The 25,085-nt window shown below is 38.7% G+C and overlaps 2 protein-coding genes across 2 annotated transcripts in view; one reads left to right on the forward strand and one right to left on the reverse strand.

Annotated features, from left to right (window-relative positions):
* NT5DC1 (5'-nucleotidase domain containing 1) overlaps positions 1–25,085 on the forward strand; it is a 126,203-nt gene continuing 101,118 nt past the window's right edge. The window contains exons 1-6 of the mRNA XM_054630095.2: positions 1–289; positions 2,190–2,281; positions 3,865–3,936; positions 5,483–5,589; positions 7,224–7,303; positions 10,974–11,055. Coding sequence (XP_054486070.2) covers positions 197–289; positions 2,190–2,281; positions 3,865–3,936; positions 5,483–5,589; positions 7,224–7,303; positions 10,974–11,055 — 526 coding nt within the window. The 5' untranslated portion in view covers positions 1–196. The remainder of the gene's footprint in view (positions 290–2,189; positions 2,282–3,864; positions 3,937–5,482; positions 5,590–7,223; positions 7,304–10,973; positions 11,056–25,085) is intronic.
* Positions 16,936–23,589, reverse strand: COL10A1 (collagen type X alpha 1 chain). Its single transcript, XM_054630094.2, has 2 exons — positions 23,451–23,589; positions 16,936–18,830 (listed from the first exon to the last, which is right to left on the reverse strand). Exons 1-2 carry the CDS (start codon positions 23,587–23,589, stop codon positions 16,936–16,938), a joined length of 2,034 nt encoding a protein of 677 aa, XP_054486069.1.

The raw sequence follows: 25,085 nt of genomic DNA on the forward strand, positions 1-25,085 counted from the left end.
GGTTCGCCGAGGGGCTGTGCCGCAGGTGAGGGCGGCCCCGCCGGGGCGGAGCAGAGCGGGCCGAGGGTGTCCCGCGGGCCCCGCTCGGCTCTGCCCGGCTCGGCTCCGCAGGAAGCGCCGCCCGCGCTCCTTCCTCCTCCCGCCTCTTTCTCCTCCTTCTCCTCCGTCCGCCTGCGGCGGTGGCGGCGGCTCCGCGATGCAGCAGCACTTTTCCCTGGCTGAGTGCGACGTGGTGGGCTTCGACCTGGACCACACGCTCTGCCGGTACCACCTCCCGCAGAGCGCACGGGTGAGTGCGGGCGGCGCGGCGCGGCTGAGGGAGCCGCGGGAGGGGCCCCGCTCCGCCCGCTGCCGCTGCATGCCCCGCCGAAGGCAAGCGGGGCCGGGAGCCCTCCGGCGGGGGCAGCGAGCCCGGGGCCGGCCCGCAGCCTCAGACGTCCGCGGAGGATAAGAGAATCGCAAGTGCATCTCTCGCCGGGCGCTTCCTCAGCAGGCCTCTCTGCCCGAGCGGAGGGGACAGCCATGTCTCGTTCCTTGAAAATGGTTCTGCTTTCCTGGCCGTAGCGGCACTGAGGAAAAGGTAGAGCCCGCCCACTAAATCCAGAGATGCTGCAGAGTGAGGAGCCCGCAGCGCTTTGGACCTTTGTGAACTTTCTGGTGCTTGTAATAAAACGCCGAGTTTAGAGGCGCCTCTGACTTAGCCTTGTGGTCTCTTTCGAAGAGAAATTGCTGCCTGTGCTGTGCGTTCCCGCCCTTGTCACTTTCGCTTTTCAACTCCCTGGTAATCTTACACTGACTCGTCCTTCTCTGTTGATGTCAGGATTGTTCTGGAGGTATCTCGTGTCATGGATGCTCATGGTGTCTCGCTCTCCCCCTTTCTTTGTCGCCATTCACTTACAGTACATTTTGCACTGCACCGGACTCCCATGCTAATTACAAGATAATTTCAGAATTTGGTACAGAAACAAATGTTTATGAGCTGTCCCATTTATTAATAGGCATCTTGTGCTGAAAAAGTGCATTGCTTCCCTTAGCTATGTGTGAACTTAAGTGGAGAGGCATCTTGCTTACAAAGGAGGATTCAACAGTAACAATAAAATGTATGAGCTCTTAAATTTCTAGGTGGAAACTGTGTAACACTAGGCTTACTTTCCATATTCTTGCCATATACGAGCACGTTCTTTCTGATACAAATTCTGTATGATGAAGGCAAACATTAGACAATCGATTTTAAGAGTTTTTTAAAAATGCTAACCAACCAATGAACAAAGTGGAGAAAAAATCCCGAAACTTTTACTAAACTTAGTACACTCTTCATCCTCTCACAGGAGACAGAGGCAGACTGACACATGCCCATTGCATGCCTTCTTATCTCTTGGAAATAAGAAATACTTTAGAAGGCTCATAGGCCCAGCTGAAGATGTAGTTAGTTCTTACTATTCCAACGTGTTCTTCCATAATTTGTCTTTCTCAGACGTTACTCATACTAAATCCAAGAGAATCTGTTGTAATTAAAGAAAAAAGGCCAGGGAACAGCTTTAATGAAAGAACCACAAGAAAAAGAGAGCAATTACTATTTTTGGAGAGTCTTTAAGGACATGGCAGCATCTCCACAGAGCTTCCTGTAAAACTTTACCCTCACAGTACATTAATAAATTGCTGAGTGTTGTGCTAGGCCATTTGAACTTAGAAATAATAACTATTTATTCAGTAGTTGCCTATTTTCTTCAAAATTAATTCCTTCAAATAGTTTTAAAATGCCCCTAAGGATAAATGTTTACTGGTTTAGAAGCTGCTTGTTGAATGTCAGTAACCACAACATTTTAAATTGAAAAAAAATAAAGCAAAAAGGATGATGGGGGGGGGGGGGAATAGTGACTAGCCTTTAAGTACTTAGCATCTTGATTTCCCAACAGTCTTGAAGCATAGGGACTGTGCAGTAGAATGTTGTAATCTGGGTTGTGATAAACACATTGCACCAGAACTCTTGTATGTGTTCCAGACATGACTGAAATAACCTCAGGCACTATTTCCCAGTGGAGGCAGTGGGACAGGGCCCCTAGCTCCATAGTTTCATTTCACTTAGGAAGCATTAACACTTGCATCTTGCCGCTTTTCAAGGAAGCAGTGTCTTTGATCTCACTTAACCAATATAATAAATGCAATGTTGTTTTTTTTTTCATTTGTAGCTAATATATGATAGTTTTGCCCAGTATCTGGTAACAGAGAAGGGATATGATGAAGACTTGCTGACTCTAGCTCCAGACAGCTTAGACTTCTGGTGAGTATATTGAAAATAATGTCATTCCTTTACACTGTAACTTTTTTACAAAGCTCAGAGAATAGCTTCATTTATTAGGCAGTTAATGTTATGATTGTCAAGTGCAATGGATAAATCCAAAATTACAGTTTCAAATACTTGTTCTAAGAAGTATTTGTTATGAGATACTTCTAACATGGTATTTTGAAGAGGGAACTGAGCATCTAACCTTGCTTTGTCTGTGCTTCCAGCTGTCTGGACACAAACATTTTAGTCTCACTCTCTTATTTTATGTATCATCTTTGTCTTCTACATTCTATTCAAGAGTAACCATCAGATTTTAGTAATTTTTACCTCAACAGATGTTGTTTTGTTTGTGTAAGGCAGATTAATCCCAACAGCCACAGAAAGGTGACATGCCAGGAGGTAGCCCTTGGCACCTCAGACACAAAGCCATGATGAAAAAGACTGAAACCCAAGTTCCCTGCTCTGAACTCAGTGGTTTCTGAGCAGGAACTAAACTTGAATCTTGATCTTTTTACTTTATATGGTTATTATCTAGGCCGTGGGGGTGGAGACTTGAAGGCCAAATAATCATTAGATACAGATGCACACAGATTTTTTTTTTAAATAACATGCATATTCTTGTGTAATGGTTCTTTACAATTCAATATTTCACTGGACAATTTCCAATGAGATTAATTTCAACTTCCATGAGACAAGCAATGTATCTATATCATATTTTGAGGCCTATGATGCAAGAAATCCTTTTTTCAGCTCTAGATATCTTGGGTTTGGTCTCTCATTGAAGCAGGAAGTTCATTAACATGGACCTGCAAGCCCACAGTGCTGGTAACAAATGTGTGATTGCTTCTTGTCCAGGAGAAATTCATAAATAAGAGGTTGGCATCTGCTTGCTGCCTTGGGGGCCTCATAGAGGATGAAGGTGCCATTGCTTCCTCAGTCTCATTTATTCATTTGTATTCTAATCACTGAACTCTGAATTAATTTTTCAAAGAACCTAAGCAAATTTGAATCATAAGATTTATTAGGGAGAATTAGAAACTCTTGCCAAGTGTCTCCAACACTGTCAACTCTTCCCCTTGTTTGTGCTGGCTAACATGGCAATGCTTCTGCTTCATGTGTTCTTAGCTTATTGAGTTGCCTCGTTTAGAGTGATGTTCTACCCCTCTTTTCTGTAATAACTGGTGTAATCAGTCAAGTAATAACTAGAGGAGTTGCCACCAAAAAAAAAATTTCTTTAATGGAATTACTTAAATATCACATTTCTTAGTTTTTATATGTTTAGACCTGAAACCTCCAACCAATCTATATAACAGTCCCTAAATTTACTGGACATGGAACTAGGTTTATTTAGTAGGATTTTGCTATGTAAGGAAAATCCAGTTCTCATTGTAATAATATGCACGTTTGTATAGAGAGGATTGTTCAAGCATGAAAATATTGGAAGGATTGTGACTTGTTTGGTTTTCTGTAGCATCATAGCTACAGAAGCACCATAACTTCTATCACTGATAGATAAGAAAACAGTCCTCTGAAAGCATTAATTTTTTGTTTCTTCCCTGAAATTAATTTATTTTTAGTTGCAAAGGCTTGGTGTTGGACATTGAAGAAGGAAACTTCCTGAAACTTGCAGAAGATGGAACAGTTTTAAGGTAATATTGACAAGTAATCTATATAGTTAAATATAAGTTGTGTTATTAAATACACTAACATTTAATCTCCTTCCTAAATGCTGTCTCTCAATTTTATAAATATTTAAAAAACTTATTTCAGCATGCATTCATTTATTAGATGTAAAAGTTTAAATACTCTTTGGTATCATGGTGCTTAGTTTCTTTTAATTTTACATATGGAATCTTTTGGTAATGTTTTAATGTTAGCTGGTAGAAAATAATACCTCATTTTTAATAAAATCTGAGATACACATTGATCTTGAAAGTGAATTCATTTTTTTGGCTGCTACCAATGTACTCTTTGTCCAGTTTTGCTAAAATCCTGGGCAAAGTTTTTCTTTGGATTGAGAATTACTTGGCTTGGGGGGCAGTACTAATGACTAATACTAATGACTGGAATGACTGTTTTCTTTGTGCTGTAGACATTCAAAATTCAGCAAGTTTACAACTTATAATTTAAACAGTCTGAGATAAATTAACCACAGAAACTGATACATTCACTTTCGGAATTTTGGGGGGTTTCCGCTTAAAAGCTACTTTGCTTTCAGTTGTCGCTTTCAGTAAATTCTTAATTCTTCTTTCTTGCCTTCCTTTTTTTTTTTTTTCCTTTAATATAGAAGACTGCTACTTGGAATCAAAAATCTGAAAAGTAAATGTATCTAAAATATACCAATCCTAGTCCCATTTCTCCCTAATTTTGTTCCAGAATGAAAATCTGTGTAATTTAGAATGCAAGACAGACTCAACTTTTTTTTTTTTCTTCTGATAGCTCTCTGAAGGAGCTTGAAGATGCTAAGGAAAGTCAGATCTCATTAAAAGAAGAAAGAAATACTTTTGAGTCATTGCTATGTATCCTAAAATTTATTTAATAGCATGAATTTTGGAGTACTGAATGCAGAATTCAAGATAACAGGGTATACCTCATTAAAGGGAAGAGTTGGTACAGGGTTACCTCTCTTGACATTGCTTCAAAATGCCTCTCATGCATTTGCTTCAAAATGGGACCCAATTTGATGGTCCAAGTAATTAATTTTTAATGCCTAAAAAGGCTAGTGCGTACTTATGTATTAAAAAGCTGCTTGCAGGGCTCAAACTAGCACTTTTCTATAGTTCTGCCCTGCATTCTGTGATGTTACCAGGCTTCAGAATGATGTATAGGCTTTCTGTACTGTGCTTTATTGTGCAGTGTATGTTGATAGCTCAAGTATAGCGAGTGTCCTGACACAATTGAAAACATTCGAGCAATACAGAGTGATTGTGTTAGCAGGTGAGGCACAGTAGCTGTGCCTCCAGCCAACCAGACCTTTGTGCAGTAAGGCCTTTATCGAGAGCTGGAATGTATATGATAAAAGCTTAATAGGTCCTGGGAAACTTGTAAGCTGTAAAGAGATCAGTTTTGATCAGCTGGCATGCACTGTAATTCTGTTGCAGTGTGTTACTTTGCACAAGTTGTAGTTTGGGTGTTTTCAACTCTCTTCTGTTTTGTTTTGGTTTTTTTTTTTTTAATAAACAATGCATGGAACAGGGCAAGCCATGGTACAAAGAGCATGACATCCGAAGAGGTCCTGGAGATATATGGAAGGAAGGAGTGGAAGCATTTTAATACAGTCAGTGGAATGGTTTCACGCACAGGTAGCTATACTTTAGCATGTCCTCTTCTTTGAAATTGCTCTGTCCCTTCAGTGCCTTGTACTGTCAGTTCTTAACACAGATTTGTAAAAATACTTGAACTGGGAATTACTGGAACAGGTAAATGTATTGGGGAAGACTTGGTTTTTAGGGTTTTTTAACTTCTAGTACTAGAATTCACCTTAAATTTATTTCATGGTATTTATTTTATGGTAAGACAAATGAGCTGACATTATAGGCATGTTTTGGTTATAGTGATGGGCACACACACTATTGATGAAGTAGACTGATAGAACCAGTATCATGATTTAACCTGAGCCATCAACAGAGGACCATAAAGCTGCTCATTCACGCCCACCCTGCCTAGGCCTAGTGGGCAGGAGAATCAGAAAGAATGGTAATCTCATAAGTTGAGAGCAATTTTTAATTGAAATGAAATGTTGTTATAAATATGCTAATAATACTAATAATAATTATTGTAGTGATAAGGAGACAAAACCTCAGAACCCAAGAGGAGCAGTGATGTACAATACAATTGCTCAATACCTGCTTACAGATATTCTGTCTCATTTAGGACATATCTTAAATTTTTCTTAATTGTTGACTTGTTGCCACCAGTCCCATTAGTGGAGGCCTAGGTGCAGGTGCAATGAACAAAACAAATCTAGAAACAAAACTTCTCCCCTTGCATTTGCAGTTCCTGTGTTGAAGATAGGAGTCACTTTGAAGGAGCTATGGCTAGGTTTGCATTCTTGCTCTGCGTTTCCTCTCTGTTTTAGTTTGATCTTGGCAGTTGAGAGTAACACACAGGAAGTGATCACTTAAGGTGCATTTTGTTATGTAATGGAGATACTTTCCTTGAGATTTTGCTGACTGCAAAGGCAATACTTATTCTAAACTGCAGATAATCTTTTGCAAAACTGAGGAAGAGAGAGGTTTCCTGAGGTTATATAGGAAATGTGCTTTTCTTTTTCACTGAAACATGCACTTGGTCTCTGTTGTGAACGTTAATCCCCATTTTGCTGGCTTGTTCTTGAATATACTTGAGACAGCACAGACAAGATCACGAAAAAGAAATCGCTGGTTAATTTCACTTCTTGAAGAGAGTTTGTTGAGCATGACCATAGTCTGAGGGGACATTTGCACCCTCCTTATACAGTTCTGGTTTTGGGACTGATGTAATAACGTGAGCACGCTTCCCCTTGGGCCAAGGAGCTGTCCACATCATGTGTGTGCAAAGGACATGAGTGTGTCAGACCTGTCCAAGTGTCTGTGAACTTCTTAAACACTTCCTTTGTTTTTGCACTTCTAGGGAAATAGATATTTTGGAAGAGTTGAAAGATACTGTCCTGAATTAAAACTCATGGTTCTGCCCCTTTTCTTTCACCTGGGCTTTTAGAATCTTAAAATATCTTACTGAAATCTCACTGCCTTCATTTAGGTAAACAACTCTTAGTTACCAGGTATGACAATCAGAAGTTAGCCTTTGTTAATGGAGATTGGGAAACAGATAATGCTTATTACCAGTAAAATCCAAATAGGAGCTTATATTATTACTTAAATGTAATTTTTATTTGTGATTAAAGCATACAATACAGGGGTGTTTAAAGTATATTTTTTTAATTATTTTTTTCCAGCTAAATACTATTTGTATGATAATTATTTTGACCTGCCAGGAGCTCTCTTGTGTGCAAGGGTTGTGGACAGCTTAGATCAGGTAAGAACTGGATTGTTTGAAAATTATGTATTATCTTTTTCCTCCACCACCACATCTCTTGCATGCATTATTAAATGCATACAAATTGGGTATTGAACAGCACCAAGGTCTTTTTCTCATTTGGACTATTCCATGTTGGATTTACTGTATTCAAGTTGTCTCTGAAGATAATTGTGAGCTACTTGGCATGTTCAAAATAAAAGTTCTTCCACCAGAGGGCACAAATAACTAGGATACTAATGGAAATGTGCTGTTTCCTCAAGTTTACCCTGTGGTATGCACAATGTAGTTCTTAAAGACACCTTTAATTATGCTTGATTGTACTTGAAATAAATATAGTATAACTTACCTGAATTACATGATTTGCTAATTTGTAAGTTGTTAAAGAGTGAATGAAGCTCAATTTCATCCTTTTTTAAGCTTGTTTTTGTCCTAAATACATTGATCTCTCTACACAGATATAAATACACCTCTGGCATAGTATCTTTTAAAATTGTTTTTCCTCTGAGAAACAGTAAATTAAATTCTTAAGGTGGAAAATACAATTGCTTGAACCTTTTTCAGTGCTTTTTAGGTAGATAGAATGTCCTAAATTCTGCTTTTGAAATTTGGTGATAATTGTTTTGTTGTGTAAAAGGTTTTAATGTTTAACTTGCATGCAGCTGGATATAGGAGAGGGTTCTTCTCATGGAGTAACTGTGTTGGTGTCAAAAGAGTACTGAGATAATCTTCTGGCCAAAGCGCTGCAGGCCTGAAAATTGTCAGGATTTAACCTTGTTTGCAGAGTGAAAATCCAAGCTGTGAGATGAGTGTCTGGGTCTCATTGGATATTAGGTAGCTTGCTGCTTTAGCCTTCACTCCAAAATAGCATGCTGAGTAGATTGCTGCCTAAGTCCAAGTGCTGCATGAAGAGTTAGCTAAAACTAGCTTATCAGGGAAGCATGCAGGACAGGTGCTCGGTAAGACTCTTAATTTTCTGCCTGATTAATCTCCTCCCCCTAAGCTGTTCACAGCTTAGGAACCTGTTGCAGTTGTGACACCTGTATTGTGTTTACTTTATATTTAATTTAGACTCAGCACAAATCACCCACTTATTAAGAGAGAAAGCTCATAGCGTGTGTGTAGTAAGCTTTCACATCCAGTTACGAGCTCACAGGCTGGAGCGCTGACCCAGGATCAGTGCCATGTTCAGCCAGAGGGAATTAAACACGTGTCGTTTCTCCGGAGAGCCACGAGAAGTGGGTCATGCAACCTCTTTATCTCCTAGCAGTACTCAAGTATTTTATTGGATGTCAGCCCTGTTTCAACAGGAGGGCTACAGTAATTCCCTGGAAGGTTAGCATCAGCCACTTGAGAAAGATGCATGGCAGGAGGTGGTCAGCCTCTCCAGCCCAGAACTTATGCCTGCAAAATGCTGCATCCTAAGGATTAGAAACCATCACATTTTCTTCTTCGTCATTTCTAAAAGAAAGTAGAGCTTTCTGTATCCTGTTCTGTAAGCCTGCTTACAAAGTGATATTTTCTTACCATTTCCAGACAACATTATGGATTCAGGAAAGCTTTCTACTGGAAGCGGATGCAAGAATTACTACATTTGGGTTCAAAATGGGTTTGGACATAAGTTGGATGCTGGACTACCCTGCACTGTTAAAAATGTATCTGTTTTTAATGTGTCCAGAGCCAGAACTCTTACATGTTTTCAGACAAAGCATGGGAGCTTCTTAGTGGTTTTGATCTTCACACTGATGAGCTAAACAAAACAATGCTTTGTCTTGGTGGTTCAACTAATAAAATCACATTTTGTAATCACACCAAAATCATGGTGGACTGGATGGCCATGCATACAGTTTTCTCTGCTTTTTGGAATTGGTCAGTATTCCTTTAGATCTTGTATGCAATGGCTGTAGATCTGCAAGAAATTAGTTTAAGTTATTTTAGTCTCCTCTGAGTTCAAATGTTTTGAAGGAAGTATACCCAGTTTTAAACTAGTATCCGTCTGTCCTCAGAACAGCACTCCGAGGAGCTTTTGGTTCAGTTCACCGATTTATTTTTTTTTTAAGAGAAACAATCAAAAAAACTCAAAACTCCAAACTAAGGGCTAAGTCAGCCACACAGAGTGTGAGGGGAGAAGGCAGGTGAATCCTTCTGTCTTGAGAAGAGTGCTAGCTTAGGCTACTCACCTTGCCACTAGACAGATGGTCCCCAGTATCTCCTGTACATAGCTTTGAATAATCACCCTTGGTTAGCACCCCTGACTAGCTCAAGCTGACATATGAAACCTTTTTTCTTTTATGTATTTCTGTGGCAGTTAGCTATAGGAATGGATTAAAAAAAACTTCTGAAAGCCACAGCACCGTATTTCCTGCTCTTAACCTGTAGAGCTGATGGATGATAAACAAACTATGCTTGTCAGTTATGCACAAAAGACCTTGTTTGTGTGACTTGCTGATTGTGAAAGTAAAGGCAGACTGTTCTCTGGAAGCCTCCATGACAAGTTTGGACTGAAATAGCAGTTTACTTCGGTGTATATATAAGCTACATAGTTTTGGTTTTTGTTTGGCACTGATAAGGGTTTGGGCTTGGAGGTTTTTTTTCAGTTTCTGAGTGCTTCCCTCTCTACAGAATGCTTAATGCTTACAAAATGGCTCATTATTCAGGTATCAGTGCAGGTATCAATACACAGAAAGCAGCAGTGCCCTGAAGCTGCTAACAGTTGCCTTGAAATTTATCCTGATATAGACATAAAAGGCCTGTAACAGCATTACAGAAATACTTTCCATGACACATAAACTCAAAGACTATACCACCTGCTTTACTGCTGCCAAATTACTGTGTACCTGAGCACCTCTTATAGGCTCTGTAGCTAATCCTCTGCTCTGTAATACTGGCTAGCTCTGTAATTGCATCTGTTTCATTCATCACTACTAAAATTTGTCATGTTTGAGAGTGCTGTGGGGCTCAGCTGGTTGAGGTTTTCTTCTCCCATGTGAGAGGCTGAAGGGGAAGCTGAGGTCAGCTGGAGCCCTGCTGTGCCTGGGAAGCTTTCTAGGAATGGCAAGAGACTGTTCGCAATTGTGGATCACCTTCCCCTGTCCTTCTGCCAGAGCTGGGGTTTGGCACTCTTCAGAGCACAATGCCATGAGTGCAGGCTTCTGGATGAGTATTTTATACCATGTTTGGGGTAGGGTTCTTGGCATAAGGGCATTTCCTCTAAATTATAGCAAAGGGATTTGCCAGTTCTTAAGGTGGAACGTGATATGAGTGCCAGGCATATTGATAATGTCAACATGCTAATTAAGTTCAGTATCTGCAGCCCTGGGCATTTCTTTTTCCCAAATGTTGGTGGGATGGGATGCTCATTCTGTAAGTTGCTGTTATAGCTGATGCCACTTTTGGCTGTAATGTTTTAGAGTTCCTCACAAATATGCAGCATTTCTCCTTTTCCCTTCCTCCTCCCATCGTAACCCTCTAAGAGGGACATAACTTGTCTGCAGTTACCCGCTGTTAATCTGGGTGCTACTGAATCCTGATGTTCTGAATCCTACTGTCTTAAGACTGTCTTACTCTGTATAATTTTGTTAATTCATGGCATTTCTGTCACTGTTTCAATATGAAAGCTTGTAATAGTTGATACTTGATATAATGACTAGGTTCCTTTTGACACTTACAGCATGATGGTCAGAAAAAATATGACTTCTGGAAGGACATGGTGGCTGCTATTCAACATAATTATAAAATATCAGCTTTTAAAGGTAAGTGGGTTCACTGAAGACTCACTATAACAACTGAAAATACTACATGTGCTTGCCGGAGCAAATATGTTTGCAAGTACACTGTTGGCTACTCAGCACAGCTTTTACTTTTCAAGTTTATAAATAGTTGTATAGTAAACACATGTTTTCTCTGGAATAAAACATCTTTATCATAACTATTTTGGTTTCATTTCACTGCTTTGATAACTTTAATAACATTTCTGATGTATTATTTCACTCAATATTTCAATTTTTATTGCTATTTCAACTCCATTTAGAAGGATAAATGGTTTCTTACTGTGATTGATATGATATTGTGGACATCCTTGAACTGTGTTTTGAATCTATTCCTTATGATCTTGTAGTGATATATAAAATCCAAAATGAATTGGGGAAAGAAATTCAAGTACTAATATTTGATGGTTATCTTTAGTGCTCTAGTTTTGATTAGAATTCTTCATGTAGTATTGACACAATAGAGAGTTTTGAACTTCCTAACATTTGCAGAGGACCATTTTTTAATATCAGTGTTTCTACACCCAAAACCAACATTGTAATAGTGTAATATAAATTAGAGTTGGAAAGCATCTTGTATACTGTTCAGCAAGAAATTATTTTCCTTCCTTCACAGACATAACTTCAAAGTTACTCTCAGGCATATAAAATAATAAGTTGATAATAAAGGCTAACCATTGCTTGTGCATGCAGTTAATTGAAATTATTTTTAACAATATTTCTTTTAAAATGTTTATATGCAGCTCAGTTCTGAATTCTGCAGTGCTATTAGAATTACCTTGGTTGATGCAACATTCACTAGACACAGGGTGTAGTTTGGACTTTCTTAAAACTCAGTTTTTGTTCACAACAGCTGTCCCACTTGATGTACTACTTTCAAATGTAATTGACAAAATTATTTCAGAGAGATTCCAAGCAAAAATGGAAATTGATATGAGGATGCAAATGGTAAAAACCAGCAAGATATTCCCAAACTGCTTTGTTTGTTGTTGTATCTGTGTTTCCATTACTGTGTTTCCATTACTGTGTTTCCATTGGAGCTTAGAGTGTGATTGGTAGTTATGAATTTCCCTGGGAACTCATTTGTACAAAAATAAATATATCCTTTCTTTTCTGCTGATACAAAATCAGCACTAATCAACTGTAATCATTTCTTTAGAATTTTTGTTAATTCTTTTCTTCAAACCATGACAGCTCTTTTTTTAAAGGTGTGGATCATGCAACAAAAAGCATAATTTTTAAAAGTGTTCTTCAGAAATTAATGAGATCCAAAAAAAAAGCCTAAACTTTGAAGTCATACAAGGAATTGCTCAGTTTTATTTATATGTGTCTGCTTGTGTGACCACTTGGACATTTATGTTTATACCTATCAATCAGGTACCTATTTCTATATGTAAATCTGGAATCTGCGAACAACATTTTCGATATGACTTCATCCTTTCTAGCTTCTGTCAGAGGCACATGCATGCATAAGAGTGTTAAAAATACAGGAAAGTGTAGTAAGTGAGAGGAAAAAGTTTTATAGATAAAGCTCAGTGATATCAGAAGTGAAACAATACAGATTATATGCACTATTCGAGTGTACTGTAATACAAGAAAGTGATATACTCTGTCACGCATCACTTTGAAAGGCTTCGCAGTGGTTTTATTTTCCATTTAATAACATAGTCCAGTAGCTAAAGCACTGAACAGGGAGTCAGAAGAACCAGAGATATTTTCTTCCTGTATCACTTACCACTGATACTCCCATGGAACATCTCTTTTTGCTTCAGGTCCTTCTGTGATACAAGAATAAGGGTACTAATCTTCTATCACTGCTGACAAAGTGATTTTTTTTCCTCAATTTCACATCTCACATAACTTCCTGAGGAAACTGTCAAACCTGGATCCCAACATCTACATACCAGGAAGCTGCAGTTTCTATCATAGCCCAGAATCTGGCCTGAAAACCACAGCCTTTTGACTTAACTCCATGTCTTGTAGAGGTTTTAACCCTTCAGAGAAAAGCAGTGCTCATTAACAGTTAGTCAAGGTAAAATTTCAAAGGCAAACTTATTAAGTGGTCAGTTGAGGGGACGCAAAGTTCCCAACTGGAAACGCTGTCCTAGCGGTGCCATTGTCAGTGGCGGAGCAGAACGACTGACCGCTTTAGTTTTTGAAATCCAACGAGTGTTTGCAGTTCACTTTGATTTGTTGTCAGTATGCCCTTGTGTCTCTATGTCCCTTCTCTTTTTCACAGGATTTTTTTTGATCATAATCAGGTGTCTGATGGATTTTGCTTTTCATTGTCTTAGCTATGGTAATTGCCTTAGATAATTGCCCTATGATATTTTTTTTGGATGGCTCTTTCAGATAGGCATGATTGTCCTGACTCAGCTTGATAAAGGGTATTAACCCACTCTTCTCCTTGTAAAGAAGTGAAGAACTGAGGCTTGAAAAAGGAAGGAGGTTCCCAAATAGTCTTGTGTTATTTTAGACATTCCATTGTGAAAAATAACTCAAAAATAGAAAAAGAAAGGAAAAATCTATGAAACAATACTATCAGAAAAGCTTGGTGTCAGATAGTAATGAACAGAGATATTTGCAATGTGGTAATTTCTTACCTAGTAATACCTGCAAGAGAGCTCTCTCTCTGCAATTGATATCCCAGCTAAGCATTACATTACTCGAGAATCCATTTTATTCTCAATACTTCTTTCTTATTACTGGAATAGTTTGTGACTGTAAGGTGATTAACATTATCTTGACTGTATTTGATTTAGTGGATGTTTTATAGATAGTAATGCAGAACAATTTTAAAGAAAACATCATGGGACGATGTATTTTACACTATCAAGCTATGTGGATGTATTATGGAATCAAAGTGTGCTCTTTAGAGGATTAGTAGGAGCTTGAAGTACTGTATAATTATTTCCTTGTGAAAATTTAAAGATTTGATGAATTTTTGGACAGAAAAATCAATGGCTTTTTCAGGGAAATGTTGCCAAATATAACTTCTTAAAGCAGAATTTTGTTAACATTTCTTATCTTAAAGGCTACTTTCTCTCCAGAAGACTTGCCTTTCCCTGTAATTTTCCTAACACTTCTGGAAACTGTAGCATCCATGGCTGTATAGTTAAAATTATATATTTGAAATATTTTCAATCAGTTTATAAGATTATATTTAATTTTGAAAGTGAAAAGTCATGGCTCGTATGGCAGCAGACTTTGTAAATTGCCCATAACAAGGCTTGTTAGGATACAGGTTTTTGATCACAAGTTTATGGTCTTCGCAGAACATAACCAGTCTAGGTGTCTGTGACATGTATGTTTTATCTTTAATATGCAACTTCAGATATAAGAAACAAAGAGCAAAGATGCTTTTCTGGCCAAAGGAAAAACAATCTTGTGCAAAATATTAGTAGTTCCTAATGTTGGTGTAGCAGTAGTGAGATATCTTTATTTGTCTTAATTGTGAAAACTGCACCAAAGAAGCAAGTGAAAAGTAAATTTTTTACATTTATTTGCTGTCTTTTCCAAGTAAATACAGAAGGGATTGTTTAGGTGCTTCATGTTTTTGATCACTTAAGGCTTCAGAAATTTCAGTATTTCTTTGGAAGTGATTTTGTACTATAACAGGCTCTTAAGTTTTCATTTGAATCTCATATTGGATTTTCTTTCCTTTAATATCCAAGATGCAGAAGAAATAGTGGTTTTGGATGGTCTTTATCTTTAGATAGAATGCTGATCTTCTTGTGGAGAAAATATTAAAAAAATAAACTTAAAAATCTTACAGACCTTCTCAAGGTCTCCTCTGAACTGAAAATCCAAAGCTAAAATCAAAGTATAAGTTGTGCTTTTGCCACGATTTGCTGTATCATCTCTAGCTTTTAAGTTTTAAGAGTTGCTTTCTTAGTGACTTAGTATCTGAGACTTAATATGAAAAGACTTAAAAAACCAGGCATGAGGTTCCAAGCTGTAGACTTACTTGAAGTCCCACGTGTTTGAGGAACACAGACATAAAGCACAAAACCTTATTTAAAATGGATGGACGGATGGATGGATGACAAGTGTTAGTGAACTATGCTTTTAAGAATGCTGCTTGGGCCCGGTTTCTTCTAAGTTAATTGGAATCACAGGTCAATGGAGTCCTGAGCTGCTGAGCACCAAGCATCTCCAACAATTTCAAGCATATTTCATAGATTTCATATGTGAACTAATAAATCAGAAACCTATTACCTAGTCATATTTTCCAGTCCCTCTATTTGTTTCTGAAACACAAGTTCCAATTTGGCAGAATGGATGGGCAGCAGGATGTGCTGTTTAAATACTGGGAAGCGCTGTTGAACTAATGTTCCTTTATTATTTTACTAAATTATAGCCTAAACCACAGGTTTCCTTATCCAGCAGCATTTAAAAAGAGGAAGAAAAAAATTCTTAAAGTTACTTTCATTGTAGGTCTTTAAAGTTTCCAAAATATTATATAGTTTTGCTAATGATGGGTCAACCATCAAGCAAAAGGTATCCTAGCTTTTTTATTAATTCCAGTGTATTATCAAGTATTAAGGATATTGCTCATTTCAAATGTACACAACCTAAAAAGCTTCAAGTTCTACTTTCATGAAGAAATGGTAATATCACTAAAATTTTAAAGGTAGGCCTACATACTTCCTGTGCAAGTGATTAAAAGCTTTTGTTTAAAAAGAAAAAAAGCTAACTATAGTATATTTAAGGGTTCAAAAGGTTTTGATGTATATGATACTTTTAAAGTACATGAATGGCAACTGTCACCGGAAGAAATGTGTGATCAAACTGTTAAGGTTTCATAATTCCTAAGCTAACTTGTCATAGTAGCGTAACAAATTGATAAAATGACAACTTTTTGTGAGACATGTTTGTATGGTAAATATGGTTGTGTCTACTGACTAATTATTGCCATCATCTGATAAATTTACCAAATAAGTAAAATATATTCCTCACACTATTGTGTTTTAAAGGAATGAACTGTTCAGGAAAAATCAGGGCAAGAATTATCTCCAGTTTTGGGGTGGTAAAGCTGTTCTGTTTTTGTAAGTGTGTCTGCATGCTTGTGAGGATATGTTTTTAAGCTTTGGATTTGGTCAATGTTGCTTTATTGTTCTCTGAATGTTACAGAATGTTAGGAGATTTAAAAATACTGAACTAGTTTGTTGCATCAATGTGCATTAAAGAAAGCCGAATGGACTTTGAGGCATGAAATCTGGTTGCTTTTTCATATTGGGAAACTTTAGATCTTCAGTATCATGTAATAATTTGTAAATCCACCTTTCTCTAAGGTAGTTATTAATAAGAACAGTAGAACTAAATGAAAACTGTGATTATGATATGGACTCTATTAGAGTTGTCATTCTTGTCTCCTGTTGGATAGCTTAAAAATAAAGCTAGATGTAGAATGTTCCTTAAGTGTATTGTCTAGCTGTTGAGGTGACTGTGGTGAATTTGAGACCATTTACTTGGAATGAAATGCCTTCAGTTAATTTAAGTATAGTGAAGTATGATCTAGCATTCTTTATTGTGTTATGAGGCGTGATAGTTAGACATTCTCATTCTCCTTTTAAAAGAAAAAAGGAAAAAAAGACAGAGACTGGTGCATTATATTAATTCATAAAAATTTTATGTTGCATTCAGTCAAACAATTAATCATCATTCGAAACAATTTTTAATGACAATTCTCTAAAAACATACAATATTATACTACTATGTTTGAACCACTCTCTTCTACTTTCTCACTCTCTCCTCCATTCCTGTTGCAACACTGATGTTGCATGAGCTGCTAAGGACAAATCAGAGCAGTACCTAGTTCACATGGTCTGAAGGAGAGTGTGTCAGGACAGGGTAAGTGGGATATTAGATGTGAGCAAACAGGAAACCTGAGAAAGAAGAGTGAACATAATCAGAGGAGTAGAGACCATTAGATTCTGAATTGGGCAGTTGGAGCCATACTTGGTCATTTTCCATGAGATCGATGACAGCACTGCCAGAAGCCTGGTCAAGGTATCCTTTCTTGTACTCATCATAGGTGTACATAAGTGGGGAACCATTTTTGTAGAGTGCAACCCAAACATTTGTTCCTTTTGCGTGTACATGGTAGGAGAAATAGTACAGTCCAGGGGTCCTGCAGGTGAAGATTCCTGTTCTGGGGTCATAGTGTTGCTGCCTATTGTACAAGATTTTATCAAATTTGATGGGGACTGTTGCTGCAGGGTAGGCTTTTGAGAGGATGACACTGAAAGCAGATACTGGCATCCCTGTCAGAGCTTGGTTTACTCCTCCTTTTATGAAAGATATCCCTGATAGGTCCCGAGACTCTCCTGCTTTAACATAGCCTTCGGGCATCTGTGGGATTACAGCTTGGCCAGGGGGGCCAGGAGGACCTGGGGGGCCGGGCAAGCCAGGCTCACCTTTGCTGCCTTTAGGACCAGGGGGTCCAGGTGGTCCCATGGGTCCACTCAAGCCTTTCGTGGAAATGCCTGCTGGGCCCGGCAGTCCTGGTGCTCCTGGCTCACCCTTTGCACCAGGGGCTCCTGGCAGGCCAGGGGGGCCGATGGGACCTCTGATCCCAGGTATTCCTGAAGGGCCTCTGGGGCCTGGCTCACCGTTGGCCCCTGGCACTCCCTTGGCTCCTTGTGGACCCATCGGACCAGGCAGCCCAGGTAGCCCAGCAGGGCCTGTATCACCCTTTGGGCCTGGGAGACCTGGGTGTCCCTTAGGACCAGCAAGACCCTGCTCACCTGGGTATCCTGGTTTTCCCTCTAATCCTGGGAGGCCTCGTTCCCCCTTGGCCCCTGGGAATCCTGGGTGTCCTGCAGGGCCCATGTCACCTTTGGGCCCAGGTAGGCCATTCTCACCGGGCAAACCCTTGAGTCCGTGAGGGCCCATGTTCCCTGGTGGCCCGACTGGCCCTGGTTCTCCTGGCACACCAGCTGGACCTTGGTCTCCTTTAGGCCCTGGAAGGCCAGGAGGACCTTCAGGCCCTCTGTGTCCCTTCATCCCTGGCAATCCTGGCTTTCCAAAACCTGGGAGTCCTGGGGATCCGGGCAACCCTGCAGGTCCAGGATGTCCCTTGGCTCCAGGGATACCTGCTGCTCCTGGTGGTCCCATTGGCCCAGGCTTGCCAATGCCAACTTCTCCAGGTTCACCTGGGAGACCCTGGGGACCTGGGAGACCAACTGCTCCAGGTGCACCTGGAAAACCTCGGTCACCTTTCAGACCTGGCTGACCTGGCAGGCCATTTTCACCGGGCTTCCCTATCCCAGCAGGACCAGGGGGGCCCCGGGGTCCCTGTGGGCCTGGAAGACCCCTGCCGCCTGGGCGGCCTGGAATTCCGAATCCGTTTTCTCCCTTTTGTCCGTTTATACCTGGGATACCTGGCTCACCCTTCTCACCAGGGGGTCCCCTTGGCCCCTGAGCTCCTGGAGGGCCTTGTGGTCCTGGCTTGCCAGGGACAGTCAGTCCTGCGGGGCCGGGAGTGCCGGGCGGCCCTTGTGGCCCTCTTGCTCCTGGGAGTCCAGCAGGTCCAGGTTCTCCTTTCTCACCATTTAGTCCTCTTGCTCCTGGCTTTCCTGGTAGACCTGGCACTCCTGGCTTTCCGACTGCAGAGAACCCAGGTGGTCCTGGGGGACCAGGGGGCCCTTGGGGACCTGGACTTCCAAACCCTGGCTTTCCTGCAGGACCTGGTTGTCCTCTTGGTCCAGCAGGGCCTGGGGGACCGGGGGGTCCTTGTTCCCCCCGTACCTGCACACCTGTGAGAGAGAGGAAACCAGATCAACCAGGGCATCTACAACATATTTGCAGGCAATGTAGCATGGTGGTAAAATGCATGAAGGGTTAATTCAACTTCATGGAAGTCAAGTTACAGCTGCTGTATTTGTCACTGAGAACCTGACATTCAAAGTAAAAGTGTTTCACAGCCCTTACAAGTAACAAGTGCAAATTTGTTGGAAATGTGAGATATAAGGCCTCTAGAATTTTTTTTGCTTCAATACATTCAGGATCATCAAAGAACTTAAAAAGTGCTGTGCAAGTAGATGCATACTATTAAGTAAGGAAAAAGCAACCCAGACAGACAGGTAACAGATTGAGCAGGACATCAGACTTGATGAGTAAAATCACAGGAAGCTGTCTGTGCAGGTGCAGCAGCTTTTTGGAAACAACTTGTTGTTACATTTAAGTAGTGAGAGTTTTGTTCTTCCCTGCCCCCTATTTTCAAAAGTGGCCCATGGCACTAGTTCTTTTGTAAACATATGAATGTTATATTTTTAGATATTGTCTGTCATAAAAATTTCAGACTTTTGTCTGTCATAAAAATTTCACTCAGTGGCAAGGTCACAGCTGATAATTCATTTTACTGCTGTCACAATCCTGGCATTGTTATGGAGTTTTTTAATACTACTTAATTTTCTTAGTTACCAAAACAGCAGGTGGAGCCACTTAACCAAATGTCACAAATAGAGGAATAAGCAAACAAGCTTATTGCTTAGTTTGTGTGTGCTTGGGAGGAGCGTTCAGCTTTATGTTGAAATTGGCATGCTGATTTGTTGGACATTACATTTAAGTTTAACAAGTTTAACACAGATACTGTGAGGCTACTTCAGTAGTCTCACACTACAAGTGGCAGCATTATAGAACAAAATGGCATATCTGTGATGGGTGTTAATTTAAGAAGTCGTTGTAAAAACAAAAACTGAAGGATACTAAAAGAGCCTGAATTCTGTTTTTTATAATGGCAACACATTCTATTGAATGCTCATTTAGAAAGCATTATAAATTGATCAACAATTGCATCAGCTACAATTTTTCCTTTCAGTCTCCCACAAAAAGACCAGTGTTACATATATACACACATGAAAGTTTGTATATATATTATATATATAAAATTTGTATATATATTGTGTATATACGTATGTACATATGTATGATATTATATACATTATATATATATATATATATATATATATATATATATATTATATACAGTAACTGTTTGGCTATCTCTTAGATAACAAACTGCATTTTCCAATATGTGGATAGTTTTGTTGAACCAAAAGTGAGGTGAAGGAGGAAACCATTCTTCTACATATTGTTGGGAGTTTTTTAAATAATAGAGGTATGCTTATGAAATACATTTAATTTTGGTTTGATATTGTATCTGCAAGGTTGCCTTCTTCCTGTATTGACAGGGAAATTGTTCTTATCTAGAAAGTGCAGAGGGTGCATTTTCTTTTCTGCTGATGCATAGAATCAGCACAAATGCATATCAACTTATTTTGCACATCTTCCTATCTCATCCTTCTTAAGGCTGTGAACAGGAAGATAGCTGTTAAAATCCTACACATAGAAAACAAGCATGGTGATTTATTTGTGATATATTGACAATTTTTTTTTGGTGGCAAATTGCATCAGACTTTAGCTCAGAGTGTATCTCCTTATTACTTTTACCATATTTTAGATGCAAATATCAGTCCTAGGTTCACAGAGCTGCCAATTTTGCCTAAGATGTTAAAGGCATTGTCAGCACTCATGTTGTTCTAGAGATTTTCTGTGAGCTGTATTGTTCTGAAGTTGTGCTGCTTTTAGATTAAGATTGTAATTTTAATTGTGCTGTCTAAAAACAATGGTTATTCCTCTGAGGAAAGGACTGCTAAATCTATTAATGAAGTAGAATTTATACCAAGAACATTGAAGTATTGATTGGCTACTCTTTTACATGTCTCAGCACATACCTTGATGCAAAATTGCTTTACATTTTCTAGTGCCATCAAACCCCATATACATATTGAATTAAATATGTAGACTTTAACATAACCTGCAGTAATGGCTTATTTAAGCATTGCTGAATAGTGAGACTTCATTCAATTATTGTTTTCAACTTGGGCTTTTCAAATATTTCAAGCCAAAGATATACTGGTTAAAAAACTATGTTCTGGAGAGCTGTCAAGACCAAGATTTTTTAAACAATTTCACCGAACTAGATGAAGCCTTGATAGGCTTTGGTTGCCAACAGAAATTGTGTGGTCTGTTTTATGTTGTCCTGACTCACCAGTTTGGGTTTAGACTGAAATTTCAGTTCCAGGCTGCTTTTTGACAAAGCTATACAAAGCAAAAAGATAATTTATTGGTAGCTATATCTATAGAAGTCAGTGTTTGTTGATGAAATTGGAAAAGTAAGCTATGATGAAAAGTTTGCCATTGCTACTTTAGATACTTGCAAATGGAACAACTCACTAGAAAAAAGCTGGATTCATTTGGTTCTGTAGGGTCCTGTTCTATTCTTCCAAGATCATCTCAGATTAGAAGTGATAATCTCCAGCAGTCTTCTCTCTTTACATTCTTCTAAAAACTCTCTATAGGATGCTTGTTTTCCAAACTCAGGAATAACAGTCCTTCTGTAATGCTTGCTCACCAAATCAAAATCTGTCAAGCACTTGTGAATGACTGGACTCGCATGTCTGTAAAAATGTAGGCTGTTCCTGCTATTGAGGTCTAGTATACAGTCTTCTGTTACATTTCCTAAATTGAGAGAATTTTGTACTTCTCATGTTTTGATATAATCATTCTCATTCTAAATATGAATTTTCACTCACATTAGATTCTGTGTTTGTATACAAAGTGAAAATTTGGCTCAGGACAATTCATTTCCCCCTTTCACACTATTTTCTGTCTACCCTGATTCTTGCTTAATTTGTTGCTGGTTCCCCCCTTCCCAAATGTTTTCTATACAGGGGGAAAGAAGAACCACTATTAGGAGAAGTGAGTAAAGTATGGTAGAGGATAGCTAAGTAAATATTACACTTCACTTAAAAATAGTATAAATATGTAAATTATTCTGAGTAAAGTCATGGAAAAACACAAGAAAAGTTAAGGAGGAAGGAAATGAAGCATTAAATTCAGTGAGAATTTTTGTTGTATCTGCGTGTACCTAAATTTGATCCAGGAGTCTTAGGGTTTCAGGAAGTCCTTGTGCTGAATAAGACAAAGGATGAAACTCTGACAATATTTTGGTACAGCCTGGGAGAGTATTTTGGGGGTAAGGTTCCCAGCCATGCTGCTCTCACTTGTTTCTCACTGCGGGGATTCTTGGAGCATGTGGGTTGGAGCTGATTTGTATGGGGCCAGGGCTGATAGCAGCTGGTAGGAGACCAGAGTTTCTTTGGTCTCCATGTGTGCTGCTCATGATCAGACAGTCCATAGGATCTGTGTGCAGACCTATTCTGAATCAAAACACCTGAATGAGGGTAATGTGGATGCAATGTCCTGAGTAGCAATTCTGCTCTCCAGATTTGCCCGTGTCCTTTTTCTAGTGAAGAGAAGCTTATTTGCTAATGCCCAAGTGTGATTACTACAACTAAAAGTGGATGAGATACAGCAAAAAAAGAAAACTATTTTGAATAGCCTAATGATGTCTGAAAGAAAATAATGCTATTCTCAGGACATAAGGTAGGATGTTTACAAGGAAGATTCACTATTAATTTTAGTGATGACAATTTTGAATAGTCATTATGGATCAGAAGCTTTGAGTTCAAGTTTTTTGAAGATGTTGGCCTAAGAGTGGAAAAATAAAACAGAACTCAAATAGTTTCAAACATTAGGAACAGCCACCTGTTCATCTTAAAGAGACAGAGAGCATAACCAGAAATAAGATGAAATAATGTAGCATCGCAGTTATGTATTGCCTGTCCAAGCTGCCATAAGACTGATTTATGCAATGAAGAGGGTTTTTAAAAATATACTGAAGCTAGAATTGTTATATTACTATGTGCTTATCCTGATAATTAAAGCATAAGCTTAAATCACTCATGAAAAACTATATATAAGTTTATGACACGTTTGTACAACTATATATAATTTTATTTTGTCTTTCTAGGCCTTAAATGGGTCTTCATTTGCCCATATGTATCATATATATATTTAAATTCACACCTAAGGTCTGTTTTGCGTACAGATAACATGACAAAATATGTAAAAATTCTTCCTGAATGTAGGTAAGCTTTAGGTGACAGGTCTGTTGCTAGAAACCCCAGTGCTGAATCAAGAAATTAATAATTAGCATGTTGTACATCATTATGTACACAATCATGCTATGTTACTCCCACTATTGAAGCAGAGATCTGGAGCTTTGTTTCTGCTCTATATGCCTTTGGTGTTTATTGTGTAAAACATTTGTCTGGCAGGTGTGCATCTTTGTCAGTAGGAGGCAACTCCAGAGCCACTGTAAATTCTTTCTGCAGTAATAAAATCATTTCAATAAACCTAAATTGTTAGTGAAATTTGAATATCAGTAGTATAAGCAAAGAGCCTTTGTTCATGTATTGAACCTCTAGGAATAATTGTATTAATTTATTATGAGAAAATAGTAAACTTACCTTGACTCTTTACATTGTATGGTAGAAAATGTGGCCCCTTGATGCTGGATTGTTTCTGATATCGCTCAGAAAAATACCCATCACCACCATGGACAAAGTTCAGACAAAACAGCAGCAGTAAAGATACTTGTAAATGCATCTTTCCAAATTTGTTCTGTGTTAGAAAAGGTAGAGAAAGTTTGTTGTAAAGAAAAGCTGTTAAGTTCTGGTTTTAGAGATGAGTTTTCTTAAAATATTGGTATTAAAAGTAACAATATTTTGTGCTTACTTCCATCTGCTTTCACTAGTTTTGAAAAATGCTCTAAGAAAAATGGAATCAGCACTACTATCACCTTGAATGATGGAGCTGTTGCATAGATAGATTAGAGGCAATAGTCTCACTCTTAGGAAAAGAATAATTTTGATTGGATGGCAGTCTATTCAAGACAACAGTATTCAGAAAGAGTGACTATTTTAACTAGACCTCCAAAGTAAGTTCAGGAGCTCCATATACCAAAACTCCTGAAAAGAAGAAAAGTTTTTAGTGAAAATACGTAAACACTTCCATGATCTTACTACTTCTGTCTAATGCTGTAGCAAATGAAGGATGAAGTCCTGGTTCCTTCACCATCAGTGGCAAAAATCTCAGCACGGTTGAAAGCTGGTTTTTACCTGTAGCCTTACAAAGAGCCCCAGTGGCATGAGGGTGCTTTCACTGGCCCTTAAATATCAACCCTCTTCCCTCCCCAGACAGAAAACAGGTATCCTGAAGAAGTTACCTTCAAAACCAAAGAGAATAAAATAAAATTGTGACATACCAAAACGTTGTGGAGCTCCAATGCAGAGTGGTAGAGGAGTGAATCCTCCTCTTCTGAGGAGGAGTTCTGCCACTGGTGAGTGAGCAGAAGCTGATGATTTCAAGTGCCACCCTTGAGTATTTATCTGGTTTTCCCCTTAGTTGGGTGACTGCAGCACATAAGCTCCTCCCCCAAAATTTGTAAGCAGTAATTACCTGTGTGTGTATAAGTGTGTTTTTTAGGGGTGGGGGAGAGCTATTTTGGGCAGTCATCCTAGATTCTCTTAAGGGTTTTTTTTTGTTAGTTTTTTTCTCAATATTTTATTGGATTTCTTATTATTTATGAGATTGTATTGCTCATAACTTGTTTTTCCTAAAATTTTTTGGCCCCTCTGTTTTAAGAATTGATACAGGTAACACTGGGAGAAATAATGAACTAGTAAGTAAGGTTAGTAATTCCAAGTGTTCATTTAAATTTCTCTGTAAATGTTTTAAGGAAAGACCTATACATTTTGAACTTTTGTGAGCTGTTACTTTCAGGAGTAACCCCACTAAAGTTTGTAGAGAGCATTTATGTGAGTAACTAAAGACTACTTATGTGAGTAATTGTCCAATGGGATACAAGTGAGAAACTTCAAATCAATTAAGGTATTAATAATGGAGTTGTCAGAGAACCTGATTACTTTTAGGCAGTTATTTTAGGAGATTATCTTCATATTATATCTCTAGACTTCTGTTTTCATGTTTGAGGTATACTACTACACATATAATGCAAGTAATGTTTCTGTATTATGAAATCTTGAAATGTGAGTTTACTTACAGAATGAAAACTTTATTGTTTCCGGTTATAACAAATGTAC

Source organism: Agelaius phoeniceus, chromosome 3 (assembly GCF_051311805.1).
Source record: "Agelaius phoeniceus isolate bAgePho1 chromosome 3, bAgePho1.hap1, whole genome shotgun sequence".
Lineage (NCBI taxonomy): Eukaryota > Metazoa > Chordata > Aves > Passeriformes > Icteridae > Agelaius > Agelaius phoeniceus.